A 15,082-nucleotide genomic window follows, 5' to 3' on the forward strand; every position below is an offset into this window, starting at 1 on the left:
TTGAAATCAATAGGAGCATTTTCCATAAATGCGCTGTTACTGCCTGTGTTAGTGGCTAGTCCTGTTCTTATAAAAAATTCCACCCATTCACATGTATCATATATTCCGTTTCTTCTATACCTTTTTATGTATGACTTTCTCTCTGCACAGAATGTACTGTTTAAATCTCTGTTTTCCTTTTAGATTCATGCAACTTAGCATTGCAAAGTAGTAGAATTACTAGCTGTTAGTCTGCTTCTGTTTTACTAAGCATCTTGATTTATTTCTGTTGGTGGGTAATATTGACCTTTTGTCTTAGTCAATATTTGCTTTATGAAATTAAGTCTAAACACCGAAAGTGCAGAAGCCTAGATCTAGCACATGTTTTTCAACTCCCTGCAGATGTTTTGCAACATTGTGTGTGTCCGTAGAAAAACATATCTTGCGGACTAGTATGCAATGATATATCAAAATACCGGGGCGCATAGACTAGTATGCATTCTAGATTTTTGCTCTATTAATTGGTTTTGTGTTTTTGCTACGTTCTTTACTAGGTCCCATTCTAGGTACCTTTTCATTCTGTTCCACTTGGGCAGAATTCAGGAGAAGCTCACTACTACTCACCCCTAATGGTAGTGGGTTGCTCAGGTTCTCGTGGGATATACTTTTTTGGACATGCCAAAGATCAGGTTTAGCCTCTGAGATTAGCCTTGGAACTGATTTGGTAGTTGTTGCAAATCAGCATCGCTTGAGTTCTGTACCTTTGCAAACAGTTGGTCCTCCTGCAAATGATTTCCCATTTGTTGTTCTTTGTAAAGATCGGGATGCCAAGAGCTCTTGTTCTGTACACTGTTTACTGTTTAGAGACAAACTTGTTCACAACAATGCCTTTCTTGTTTAGCTGTTGTGTACCAGATCCTACTCCATCTGCAGGTGTATCTAACACCACCACAGTGTGAGGCCTAGACTTTTTATCGGCTTCTTAACATCGTGTTCTGTTTGTTTTTGTATAATTTGTGCTTGCGGTTCATATATGAACAATTTCTCAGTGGCTCAAAAATTATTCATTTCATCAGAGTTACGAAGAGGAGAGGCGATGTCGCTCCGAGTTAGAAGTAAGATGCCAGAGACTAACACTTCAGCTGGCCGACACAAAGCAGCTGATCCAACAAGGAGACTACAAATTAGAAAATTATGACAAAGTGAAAAGGTAACGAATGGGCTTCTTGTGTGGCTGGAATGGCATTATCAACGTCCAACTTTCCAGGACACTGGTCCCAAAACAATTTTAGACTGACTTGCTATAAAAAAAAGAAGCATGTAGGGATGGCTGAAACAATCTACAGCGTTACTTTTAACATATACCAAACATACACTCATTCAACTATTTCTACATTCCTCCTCCACTCTCCCCTCGAAATGAGTTTGCTCAAAGGGGCAGTTTAATGTCTCTGACATCTCATTTAAATAATGTTGACTGCACAGAAACTTTCTCGGGCATGCCAGCAGTCTTCCTTTTGTTATTGGTTCGTGGTTTTATGCGCTCATCGCTGACACATCTCCTTAATTATGTCATACGTACGTCTGGCTTCTGAACAGGGGTATCCTGAAGCATTTTCTCTAATGTGTTTGGATGTTTACTAAGTAAGTAAATAAACCCCAAGCTGTGTTACAGGAATACCAATGCTGATTTCCATAATAACCACTCGTGTTCTCTAATCTATTTTTATCTTTTTTCACAGCGAGCGGGATTCATTTGAACACGAACTTTCCAAGCTGAGGAAGAATTTTGAGATAATGGAAGTTTCTCATAAGTCACTAACGAAAGATCATAATGATTTAGCTCAGGAGGTGAGTATGAGGTGTTTTAATGATCCAGGATTTACGACCTTAATATATGGCCTGTGTTCTTCAGGATATATATGTCCTTAGTCAGAAACCTCCCCAATTTTTATATTATATATATATATATATATTATATTATTATATATGCCCTAACATGTTTTTAATATGGCTAACAGGAGTGACTTATAACATGCTATAATAAGGCTCACAGCCTCTTAATTAACCACGTAGGAGGTATCGGTCACGTTGATTGTTAGCAAATTAAAAGATGCCATCTGGTTTGACAGTGCTTTATAAAATAAACTATTTGCAGGGTTTACTAATCCATGTTTGGTCGTTTTTTTGAAGCATACCCATCAAAATATTAAAACCAACCCTGCTTGTGTTTGAGCTCGTGAGAGCAAGGCTGTCCCTGTTTTGCCACTAGAAATGCCGCGGCTCGGAAAATATTTGGAAATAAACCGTATGCCAACAATAAGAGGGAAAAAAAAAGAATACTTCCTTGTGTGGTTTGCGCTGCTTTAAAAGCAGGCCGCATTCCCAGATAAACTGAACGTTGTGTGTTCAGCGACACTAATGTATATTTAAAGTTTTAGGAAGTAAATTGCTTTTGATTATTATGTATTGTTTTTGGTAAGCGCTACCTTGGGCCGTGATCAGAGATGATCTGCTTTCCGGTTGTGTGCGACATTGTAAAATAAAATATCAGTAACCATACCTTTTTTATAATGAATTTATTTATCCGGCTCGTTGTAAATGATACGATCTTAATACATATGTATAAAAATGCAGCTCTATTTGTTTCATAGAATAAATGTGTTCATTTTCAAAGTATATACTCTTGGACAGATTTTTACCCCACGTTTGCTAGTGGGTAGTCATCAGTGTTTTTATATTGGATTAACATTGCGTAGTTGTGCCAAATACCAAACTGGCAAATAAACCTCAGTGTTTAGTGTATATATATGTTTAGGTAAATTTACATTACATTTATTTATATACAGCGCCAGCAGATTTTGTAGCGCTCTAACAATCAGTGGAATAATTTAAAGTCACATACAATAACAAACTGGTACAGCAGGAGAAGAGGGCCCTGCTCTTGTGAGCTTACAATCTAGTCGGTGGTTGAGGGGGAAGTGAAACAATAGGAGAGGACTGCTTGGATGGGGTCCGGATGATCTGTTGAAGTTGTTAATTTAACATATAAATGTCTGCACTTGTTCTCTCACACAGACATAGTCTCCATCACTCATGCATACACTTCTGGGTTTGTTCACTAAGGGGAGAGTTGTATCTCGACTCCATTATCTCAGTGAGCAGCTCATCGTGTATACTATATAGATAAAGTAGTGCAATTCCTTCAAAGTCTCTCTTGCCGTCACAGCCCTTGTTGAGGGAGAAACCTGCTAGAGTTGGCCCTTCAAAATGAATATTGAAGTGGGAGAGTTAAAACCCCAACTCTTCTGACAGTTTTCTCCTTAGTGGATAAATCTCAATGTCACACAATGGCATTGTTTCATACAGAGAATGTTTGAGGAGAGTAGAGTGTTTGTGATGGGTGACCGCTCAGTTGAGATCATGAGTTACCACTGCTAGAGAAGGCTTCCCATAGTTCATACATGTGCAGTGCTGGTGGCTTCATGCTCCCATGTTGTTCACAAATAAGAACTTTGAATAACTGATGGCTCAAGTGCGTAACCGTAACTTGGAGAGAAAACAACAGATCATTGTACATTTCCAACAGACCTTCTTTAATGATTACTGGATAACATCCCAGGAAACATTGTTTGAAAACCATGATTTTTTTAAGCATAGCTGCTGTGAATGTGATGCTATTGTTATCGGAGTGTTTGATGTGACCAACACTGACACATTCTGAAATTTTCTATTTACAATAATTTTTCACCTAGCTTAAAAATATCCATACTAGCCAAGCAGTTGGTATGGGCTGAAACCATGTTTAAGAAAAAAAAAAAAGGTTTCTAATGGTGACGCACTTCTATACTAGTTACCCGTTGAGAGGTTGGACACCTGGTTGTATTAGTTAGAATAGCGATCACCAACCATGTCCTCCAGGGTTAGAGATTAACCCATTGTGTTGCCATATAAATATCTGTAAATCCTAGACCTTTCGTGTCCTTTGGAGCCATTGGGTTTGAGCCATCGAGCCCTTTGTTAAATAGCATAATAGTTTAAAGAGACTGTCTGGGATAAAGTATGGAAACCAATGAAATGTTCCTACTGATACTTCCCATATAGGGCCAGAATTACCATTTACGAATGTAGGCCAGCGTTTATAATTCTGAAGTGTCATTGCGGTATGTCAAAAGGTACTTTTAGGACAGCCTTGTCTTCATGCTATGCCATTTTATTTTTACTGTGCTGTTATTGTTGCTTTAACATTTAATGTTGTCGCTGCTTACAATGCCCATGGACTTCTATCCACATGATCTTGTTCCTACTTGCTTACTCACCTTCGTGTATATAAAAACTGTACTCGCCTTCTCATAAGGCATACCAGACAAATTATGATTAATGCTCTGTTGGATATAATAAAATTAAATATTGGACCTAGCCATTGCGTGAGAAAGTTAGAGAGGCTTCTCCGTACGACGAGAGCCATAGAAAAACCTTGGAGACCACATGCGTCTGCAGACGTTTGAGAAAACTGGCCTGTGTCAGTATTATGTTTTTAACTTTGGGTTTTAAAAAAAGTCATTATTTTTTTTTTCTGTCTGACGGTTTTTTCTTTACTACAGGCTCTTTCTTGAATGAAAGTGAAGGTATTAATCCAAAAGCTTTAATGGGTTTCGCTTTGTTTAGGAAGTGAGGCTTTTCGAAGGGCCAAGAAAAGAACTGGCACTGCTCTTCAACACCACAAGCTCGTTTTTGACAGCTCATGAGTTGGTTTCCCTCCATCCCAATACTGAACAAGCAGAGGCTGTTACTTTGTGTCTTAAAATGTTACTTTAATTTTTTTATTGATTTACTGTAGTTTTAGCTATACTGGGAAGGCTTTGTGCCCTTGAGGATCATGACACAAAAAACACTTTTTTTTTTTTTTTTTTAATCTATACAGAAACGTAAAATCCATAGGGGATTAGCATGACACGCTAACATTTGCTAATATGTACAGTTACTTTAAAACAGAGGGAAAAATATGAAAGGCATCAATATTTTTTATTTTTTTTTCTCCATACAAATACCAAGGACGTCCTGGAGAGCCAAGCCGTTCTGAAAATATAAGTGTTGGCTTCAAACTCCATTGTTTAAAAAGTGCACTCGCAGAAGAAAGAGAGCGTGTCACAATACTTTGGCTTAACTGCCCTTTTCTCCCAAGAAGCGGCGAGCCGCGGGGAGTATTATAATTAACTTCTATTTTCTAAAAGAAAACCTAAAATGTGTTTTTGTGGCGTGGCGCAGATGAAGTTTGGAAAGCTGTGTTCCTCGGTGTGTTGGGAATAAAATCTATTAAAAATCACACTTGTTTGCATTGTTATACAGGCAGAGCGCAATCCAAAGTAAACACTTTTTTTTCCACTTTATTTCTCACAAACAAATGCAAAACAATCTTTATAGGTAGATTTGTGGGAACTTGAAGTTGACTTCTTAGATTATGTATTGCTGGCTGCAGACTAGACACGATATTCTGAGATCAGGATAAATACCAGCTTGCGTGTTATATTATTAGGCGTGAAGATTTGTACTTGATCACATTGTGTGTCCTGAGGTGTGCAGGTCACCGTGTCTGTGTTCCTTGTATTAAAGGGGCCGTTGCGCAACCTGATCTCTGACTCGGTAATGCAGCAATGTCTGGTCTTCTTCTGCGCGTGTGTAAAGTTGGACAGGCGTGCGTAGCTTTTGAGCGCATGTGTACACTGTGAAAATGTGTTAGTGCAATTGTGATGATATGGCACACTGTTTCATTGTTTTCCTTCTTCATGCAGATTGGCACGCTGCAGCAATCGGTTTCCCTGCTGCAAAAAGATAAGGAGTTCCTTAACAGACAGAACATGGAGCTAAATGTCCGCTGTGCCCACGACGAGGACCGCGTCGAACGTCTACAGACGCAGCTAGAGAATGCCAAAAAGGCAAGGGAGGAAACATACGAAAGATATGTTGCTTCAAGGTGAGCGAATCTTGACCTTTAGACAGCTTAGCGCTATTTCTGGCCTTTGGATCTCCTAGCCTTGACGGTTTATTCATCAAAGTAAGACTTTTCAACTCGGAAGCCCAACCCCAGGAGCCTTGCGTGATGCATAGTTAATATGTAGAGATTTCTTGAAAGACATCTCCGTTGTGTAAATGTGAATTTTATACGGGGCCAGCGGAGATCTTCTCATGGTAGTCTCTCATATTGTATAAGTCATGAATATATTTTTTTTTTTCAAGACAATGCCAATGAATCCGCTCATAGCCAACAACAGTATGAGGTCTACTGTCTAGATAGTGGGGGGGGGGATTCTACCATACATGTTGATATTAAGCACAATTACATAAGGTGACTCATTTTGATGAGAGAAATGGAAAAAACACTGTTGTTTTTATGATCAACTTTGGGAAAAGTTTACCCCAATTAAACATAATTGGCCATTCCCAAGTAGCTTAATTACGTTAAGTCGTGCTGTTTAAATCTTCGCAGAGCTCCTTTTTTTTTTTTTTTTTTTTTTTTTTTTTTTTTGTGGAGAATTCTTCAACGCTTATATTTCAGAGAAAATAATCTTCGTTTATGTTGCCTTGATTTAAAGTTTGATAACAAGCAAATTAGCTGTTGACACCGATCAGGCATTTATTATATTTATGTTAACTCGGTTTAAACCTCGCTATCAAACTTTATAAGCAAAATTGACACTAAAAGACAAGAAACTGTGTTTTAACCTGGTTTATGGAAAAGCTAGCCACTGGACCCTTGCGGTTGCCTGCGCCTTTGGATAAGAATCGGGTTGGTGCCAGGACATGATATTAAAATTATTCATTTTAGATGCTACTCCTTAACAGCCTTTCCATTAAATCCTGCAGCTAGATGTTTGGTCAGCAGCTTGACGTAGAGACAATCTAGCCTTGCGCCCTCTAGTGGCAGAGCAAAGACTAGCACTTGATTAACTCAATATTAAATAATTGTATTTTATACATGATTATATTCCAGTTTCCTCACGCCTATGCCATATTTCCCCCCAGGGACCACTATAAAACAGAGTATGAAAATAAGCTGCGCCACGAATTGGAACAAATCAAACTGAAGACAAACCAGGAAATTGAACAGCTTCGAGGGGCATCAAAAGAGATTTATGAACGTGAAAACAGGTAAGCAAAGATGTTCCTGGACCACAGTATGGTTGTTCTTGCCCTTGGTAAATATTGATGCAAACCCTTATATTATATTATTCAGTAAAGCTTATATGCATTTGATTTGTTTTAGAAAGCTACTTTTTGTAGGACAGCCGTTGCAATACACTGATAGCAAAGCATTAACATCGTGTCCCTCTGCAACTTTCTGGAACGTTGTCATCACGTGTGAAGCTGCTTAGGTGTGTCCTGATGAAGTCACTGCTTTACGTTCTTAGGAAAAGTTGTGACATTTGCATAGTGCCTTTGAAGAAACTATCCAAGTATGATGTTACATCAGAAATAACAACCTGCTCATAGGAATAACAATTAACACAACAATAAAAGTGGTCCGTGCGTGAATGAGCAGCTCATAACATGTCAGAGGAAGCCAACAGCAGCCGAAAATTATAGCCTTTATCCGACTCCACCTATTCGCCGGTAACAGTCAATCAAGTTAATAATCCCGTAATAAGTATGAGATAAACACTCAAAAAGAAACTCTTCTAGTCTTATGTTTTAAGGACACCTTACTCCTTGGATTTCAGATAGGGACAAATAGAGAACTGTCCTGGAGATTTTGTTCTAATGCAGCCATTAGATAGAGCCGGTTGTGCCTTAATCTTCTAATCTCCCGGCCTTTGTCTAATTAACTCTTTCTGCCAATGGCCACCCTTTCTGTGAAGCGGCTGTGGGCGAAGTATTATTATTTGAAAGATGATTTAGTACAACTGGCCCACCGTAGTTTTACTCTCATCTCTGCTTATATGGTTGGTGACCATGATCCTTTTTTCTTCATTAAAAATTTGATTAATTTGATTATATATATATATATATACATACATACATACATACATACATACATACAATCTAATCATGCTAAGGCATTACTGACCTCCTGATGCTAAAGCGTGACTCAGAAGTAGATATGTGTGATCGTTACGCTGAATACTAGATCATATTATATTTATAGAAATATTGATAGAAATTTCCCTCATTAATCGGTGGTGGCCGGGTGGGCAGCGATACCCAAGGATTCTGTTGGTTACCATAATCTAGTAAAATTTTTGTAGATTTTATATCGCATTGCAAGAGGAATTAAAGCAAGTATACTATTCTACCTTACTGGTCTCCAGCCCTTAAACCATACAGTTTACCCTTTGAAACCTTGTGTGAGAATATCTTAGTGCTTTTCCCCATGTAATAAAGGAGTTATTCCATCTTTTAATTGTCTGCCTTCGTTGGCAGATTGTGGGTTGAAGGCATGCGATTGCTTTTAGGCGAGGAATAAATATAACGACCAGTATTGACTTTGACTGTATCCCATTTTCATTGTGCGTGTTTTGCGTTCTGTATTCGGTCGCATTTCATAAAAGTATAATTCACATGGCTCTGTTTTTGTCTAGAAATCTACGGGAAGCGAAGGATAGCGCCATAGCTGAAAAGGAACGCGCGCTTTCGGTGGAGAGAGAGGCTGTGGCAAAATATGATGGCTTGCTAGAACAGTAAGTGCCATTATGTTATCACACAGTCAACCGGTGACTGCAAGTTCTTTTTCCTTTGTCAGAATTTTTTTTTATTAAACTCTTTTTTGGGGGGGGTCTCATTTTGGGAAATCTTTTCAAATCTTTTCCTTTTTGCTTCAATTTGAGGCTATGTGTGTGTATATATGTATGTGTGCGTAGTAATTACTTGTGTTTGTCTATGCTTGTCGTAAGTACTGATAAGTCCAATATATATATATATATATATATATATATATATATATATATATATATATATATATAATGCTATGTTATATATGTTTCATTTGACACTTGTTGAGAGTAGCGTTTCATACAATAAACATGTTCCCAGTAGAGACCTACAGAGGGCAGTAGTGTGCAGATTAACAAACAGGAATAGTCGGGTAAGTAGAGGTAGAACCAATAGTTCCACGTTCTAGCAAGGTGCGGATGTTTACATCTGCTTATGTATATGCAGAGAGGTGATTTCGAAGCTGCTTTATTTTGGCCTGTTTCACTTGTAGAGATATCAGGATACGCATGTACAATTTTATGTCACTTTAATAGCATTAACCCTTATGTAAAAGCCTACTGTTTTTCTTCAATCCCTATTTTTTTTATTTCTTTTCTTTCTTTAATTAAAGAAAGATTCTGCGTACGCTTTTGTGTGTTCGCTTGCAGTGCATGCCTGCTAGATGGAGTTCGGAAAATGTTTGACAGATGTTGCAAACTCTGGGGCCAGGAGTTGCTTTTGGTTTAAAGAATTTAAGATTGCAAATTGGATCAACTTGGGGGCATATGGAAGGGACAAATTTATTTATTTTTTGTTACAGAGAAATAGGACAAAAAGAATACAAAGCGTCACTGATTTAGAGTACTATTTTTGAATAAAGCATGAGTTTGGTAGATAAAATGCTGTATCATACCCCTATATTCCCTATAAGATCTACATAGCATGCCGTAGCTCACAAAACCATATATTTTTGGGGTCTCCTCCCCTTATAGCAGAGTTTGTATATACCTAGATGATTTATGAAACGAGAGGAGACCACTGGGATAGGTCTTTGTGGGGCCTGATAGACAGCCAAGGGAAGTAGTCCAGATGGTGGGAGCTGTAGGACTTGCCAGTGATCAGAAGGGGATATTATGTTATTTGCTGATTTTTGAGTTAATGGTATAATTTTATCCTCCACATTTTAGATTTTTTGTTTAGCAGATACATTCTAATATTATAACGCTCTCATTAAAGGCTATGGAGGACAGCGGTATGGAATATATGAATGTGGTCTATAAAATGTTCATTTCATTATGAGATCATGACTAGAGCTGAGGAGGTACAAACCATTACCGAGATATAGCCATAAAATAATATTTAACTATTGCATGAATTCATGATGGGTGTCTATTGTGAAATAAATACCCTTCTACCTGCCACAAGGTATAGCTATCTACAATATTGGCCTGTCTTTTAATTCTCCAGATGATTATCTTTTGTTTGGTTTTTCTGGAATGATTGTTACACATTTTAGTTTTTCCTGTTTTCCAGGTTGTCTATCTTTTGTTTGATTTGACCCTATGTCCTTTTTTATGTCATATTTCGGTTTATTGATTTCAATTCGTAGATATAGATTTGTACTCCAGTTAGGAAATTCCCGATTAGACCGGATATGCGAGTCTCCATTTCACAGTCTTTTTAATCTGGAAATCCAGACACTGGAGGCTGCCTGTATACACAGAGTTCAAAGTATACCACAGAAAAGTAAAGTAAGACAATTTCTGAAAGGAAGAGCAGTGTCCAAAATTATTTTATCGCATGTGGCAAATAAAAGGTCCGTTTTGGCCTGCTTCTTGGGACCCTGTAGAGTGTTTGTGAGAACCTCCCTGTGGACCTTGACTTGGCGTCCTTTGGAAGTCTTAGAGAAGGAGAAGGGAAAGAATATCAGGGTAGGAAACTCATCAATATGCTTGTTATGCCATGAGGTAAGAAATCGTCATTCATTTTAAAAACCAGTATCTCCAAATTATTTACACATTGACATTTTTTTATTCCATTTTGAGGCCATTGGAGGTGTTGCATTGCAAAACATTCTTGCTGCACCAGATTTTATCTGTGCTGATGCGTGAGATTCCCACACATGTTCACCTGTGGTATCTGTTGACATTTATATTTTATGCCTCATAATTTGAAATGATCAAATGCTTCAGTGAACGCTTTAAATTAATGTTTTGTGCATGCTCGGCAGAGGAGAACTTTCGATTGAAATAGACAGGCATTGTTTCAAAGCATTCTGTAGGTTTAAATGATGAACATTTAAACATAGTATGTGTGTAATTTTTTTTTATTTTATTTTTTTTGTTTTAAGTACACAGGTGTTAACTAGTATTTATGAAGATTTTTTTTCTCTCTTTTTTCCTATTGGTTAATACATAGTGTGTAAATTTTTTTTAAAGATTTTTGATCACCAGCCTAAATACTAAGGGAATAGATGGACTTGTTGGAAAAACTGCCAGCAGCTAATAGGGAGGCATATAATATTTCTACACTGTCCCAATCAGCAGTTCAATCATAAAGGGCAGTGTGTATATGTATGTATGTATATATCGTGTGTGTGTGTGTGTGTGTGTGTGTGTATATATATATATATGTATTAGTTAAAAAGAAAAACTTTATTATTTGCTGAGGAAAATGGCTGATATGGTAAACCTGTACGTAACCATTTTTGCATTTAGCATGATAAGGCCCATTCCCCAAGGCAAAGTTTTAAGTGAGAATGAAAGCACTATATGGTATTGATATATGATGTGTATATACATCATGTGTATATTTTGATGCTGACAATATCATTGAAACAAAAAAACAGCTGCATTTCTTGTCCATCAACTCCTGAAGCATATTATGACATTATTAAATACCCTTTGAAGGTCACCTTTTAAGGCTAGTTTCGACAATTTTGTGTTGGCGGGTCTCTTTGGAATAAAGAGAACCTGTCATTACGTCAAGGTAATCACCTAGACGATACAGTTAGCCCATGATGTGTTTCGCACACTTGTATTATAAGGAGCCTGTGAAGCAAACCTATCGCCGTAATTACCTGCTTAACATTAGCCTTATAACACTAATTCCCTGGGAAATGTGATGTTTTCACCAGTTCCCTCCCCTCACACACACTTCACAATGTCTGGTTCAAGCGAGAGCCCCTCTGGTTTTTTGTTGATGAATGTCCATTTGCGACTCCATACACTTGGTTGGGTCTGAGATAATACCATTAATTATTAATTCATAATTTGTGCTAACAATGAAAATCACCAATCACTTGTGTTTATTATTTTTATTCAGTGTTGGGTTTTTTTCAGATATTAAATATTATATATTATAATAATAATAATATATTGGATATTATATTTATTTAGTATTTAGATTCATATTTTTCCAGCTCTTAATATCCACTTTTTGTGCAGTATTTCCTTGGTTTCCAGTAGGATTGCATCGGAACAATACTAAATAACAAGCAGAAAGGCGCTGACCCGAGGGCTGTTGGATGGGACAATACCGTCAACCTAGATAGAAAGCCGTAGCATCTTTCTTTTTTCATTTGATTAAAAAACCTATACATTAGTAACTACTGAGTATTTGCCGGATTGATACACTGTAAGCCTTGATATGCTTCATGTTTAAATGATTAAGAATACACTTGGGTAGGGATGGAGATGAGACGGTCAGGTCCATTAGGAGAATTAAATATGTGCTGTGAGGCCTCATCTTCCAGAATGTCCGTAATAATAGAGTAGCCACCTTTAGCCACAACCACCAAAAATTAAAGTGTCCCTATTTTCGACCATCTTGGATGTTAAAAGGCATATCTTCGCGACGGCAGATTAAGTTCAAGCAGCCTTTGTAAGGGTTGGGGAGAGAAAAAGCAGATATCATGACAATTAATATGGAACTGATATAGTAGTTCTGCCGCTTTTTTTTTGTTCTTGGTTCCAGAAAGCAAAAAAGCACCTTACTGTTTGCCTGTTTGTCAAAAAGCGCAAGCTATAGGTTGTTTCAGTAAACGTAATTCCTAGACCGACAGTTCCTTTTCACACTTGTTTTCCAACAATCGACAAAACAACAAAGTTCAAACATAAAAACAGTGATACCAGGGATGGTGAAGAAAAGTTTTTCTTTGTTTTTTCCTTAATGATTTTCAACTAGTAAATAAGAATTTGCTTTATAAATGGTGCAGTACCAGTTGGATATCTACTGTATATACATATATGTATATATAATTTATTTAATGCATGTGTATTTGTTTATCGTTAATCATTCATTAAATAGAACAACACACAAACATTATGACATGCGCCATTGTCCGCATGGTGATTGTAGCCGTGCCAGCATTTTGATAACCTTAGGATCAGGCAGATGTTGTTCTGTTTACACAATACGTATATTTTCAGTGCTGATAAGGTCATCTAAGGGATTGCTGTAACATCAAAATGTGTTAAAAATAACTTGTATTTTATACACAGACTCGCATAAATACTTCCATTGTGACTTTATATAAACAATACTGCCCTCCGTGTTTGCCGTAATGACAAATGAGTCCCTTCCCTTTTTTTCCCTCAGATATGCACTTTTAGCTGAGATGGTGGTAGATAAATGTAGTTATGTTGTCTACATTGTAGAGGCTTGGCGGTTGCCGTATAATGTCATTGCGTATCCATTGTGAGTTGAATTATTCTTATCTGGTTATTACAACTAAGAATACTTTTTAAATATTCTGTAAGTAGTTTTTGGGGTTGTTTTTTGTTTTACTAAAATCGCAACTAAAAGAAGAATGTCTTGGTATTTCGGATGACGCGGTGGAAGCGACGACTCCGGTTTAAGCTACAGAAATGTTTTGGATTCTTCTAGATCCTTAGTCCAGTTGTTGAGCGTGTCCGACGTTTTTCGAGCGAGCACAGAAAGATTACTCGCATTCATTCTGCTGCGGCCTTCGAAGCCAAGAACGACAGATGCTACGTTACAGCCGAAATGTGCGAGGTTCACGAAACCATTCAAACAGCAGTTTACCAAGAGCCATTCGCCAGACATTTCAGGATTCCGGCCGTGTCTTGCGATGAAGATGTTTCAAATTCCAATGCTAATTATAAAATGGTTCACATATATCACGATAATGTCTATTTGATTTTTATTTATTTGTTTATTTCATGCGATGGCTTAATTTAGTCGGTAATCCGTAACCCCCAATGGTAGAAATATGACGGTTATAATTTCGCAGCCCACACGTAGCGGTAAGTGGTCACTGATCGGAAGTCATGTTTGAAGCTTTGCGAGCGGTAGGCACAAGCCATGAGTAGCAAAAGGCTTGAAATTCCGTATTTATATATAGCATATGCGACATATGACAGATTATTGCCGTGTTTTCTTTACAAGTTTAGGAGATATATTTGGTCGGTATGTGTTATCAATAGAAATCCGGGAAAGAATGTTGTCAGGCAATAAAAAAAAAAATATCCTATATTTCTGCTTCTGGTAATTAAAGAAGTCCCACTTAACAAAAGTGTATTAGAGCAGCCCTAAAGTGATTTGGTAGCCACGGACTTAAAATATTCTATTACATTACACATGATGTTACTCCTCTATATATTTATAAGTCCGTTGCAAGAAATCCTTTAAAAGAAGTCCTATATATTATATTAACAGACAAATATGCTTTTCTACTTGGTGAACAAGAAAAGTTTGTGTAACATCGGTTGCATTGAGGCCTACGGCAATCTGTGGCCACTCTGCCGCATAACAGGGAGCCCATTGGCCCTTTTGTGCTATAAGGCTCCTTATAGTGCTTCTAGCTAAAAGTGGATCTGATCTCCCCGACTGACCCATTAACACTGTGGAGGGCCGAGCGGTGTCTGCACAGCTTGCGTAGTTAACTTCCACCCGGCGCCCGGGGAAGTAGAAGGTAAATAAGTTGGTGTGTAATATGTTGACCTGTAAGGTGTAATATTTTTGTTATGGCATTCAGTGTTGGTGGATTGAATTTCTAGCAAACAATAAGTGTCCGCCGGGTGTTTGCCTGCTTCACAAATCTATACTAATAGCGAGTATGCATTTATTCATCCATATTCCTTTAACCTGATACGTCTCATTCCTCTGAATTTCACAGCACTGCTCAACTTTCTTCTCACATGTCCCATGACTGTGCCAACAAGGCAGCTGTGCACGGAGCACACTGCAAAAATCATTTCCAGTCTAGTCCCATCTTGGTCCCTCAATCTCAGCTCATATTAAATTGATAGGCTGTTCGTTATGTGTGGTGTGTGTGTGTATACAGTGTAGATGTATATAGACGTATATACTGTATATATAGATATATAGGATGTGTATGTATACATACGCCGATCAGCCATAACATTATGACCACTGACAGGTGAAGTGAATG

The 15,082-nt window shown here is 37.7% G+C and overlaps 1 protein-coding gene across 1 annotated transcript in view; it reads left to right on the top strand.

Moving 5' to 3' along the window:
* LOC149299868 (progesterone-induced-blocking factor 1-like) overlaps positions 1-15,082 on the top strand; it is a 74,014-nt gene that overhangs the window by 13,529 nt on the left and 45,403 nt on the right. The window contains exons 5-9 of the mRNA XM_089485948.1: positions 1,056-1,189; positions 1,722-1,830; positions 5,772-5,953; positions 7,003-7,128; positions 8,556-8,654. Coding sequence (XP_089342074.1) covers positions 1,056-1,189; positions 1,722-1,830; positions 5,772-5,953; positions 7,003-7,128; positions 8,556-8,654 — 650 coding nt within the window. The remainder of the gene's footprint in view (positions 1-1,055; positions 1,190-1,721; positions 1,831-5,771; positions 5,954-7,002; positions 7,129-8,555; positions 8,655-15,082) is intronic.

The sequence above is a fragment of the Sceloporus occidentalis genome, unplaced genomic scaffold (genome assembly GCF_023333645.1).
Source record: "Sceloporus occidentalis isolate IW3139 unplaced genomic scaffold, rSceOcc1.0.p SCAF_27, whole genome shotgun sequence".
Classification (NCBI taxonomy): domain Eukaryota; kingdom Metazoa; phylum Chordata; class Lepidosauria; order Squamata; family Phrynosomatidae; genus Sceloporus; species Sceloporus occidentalis.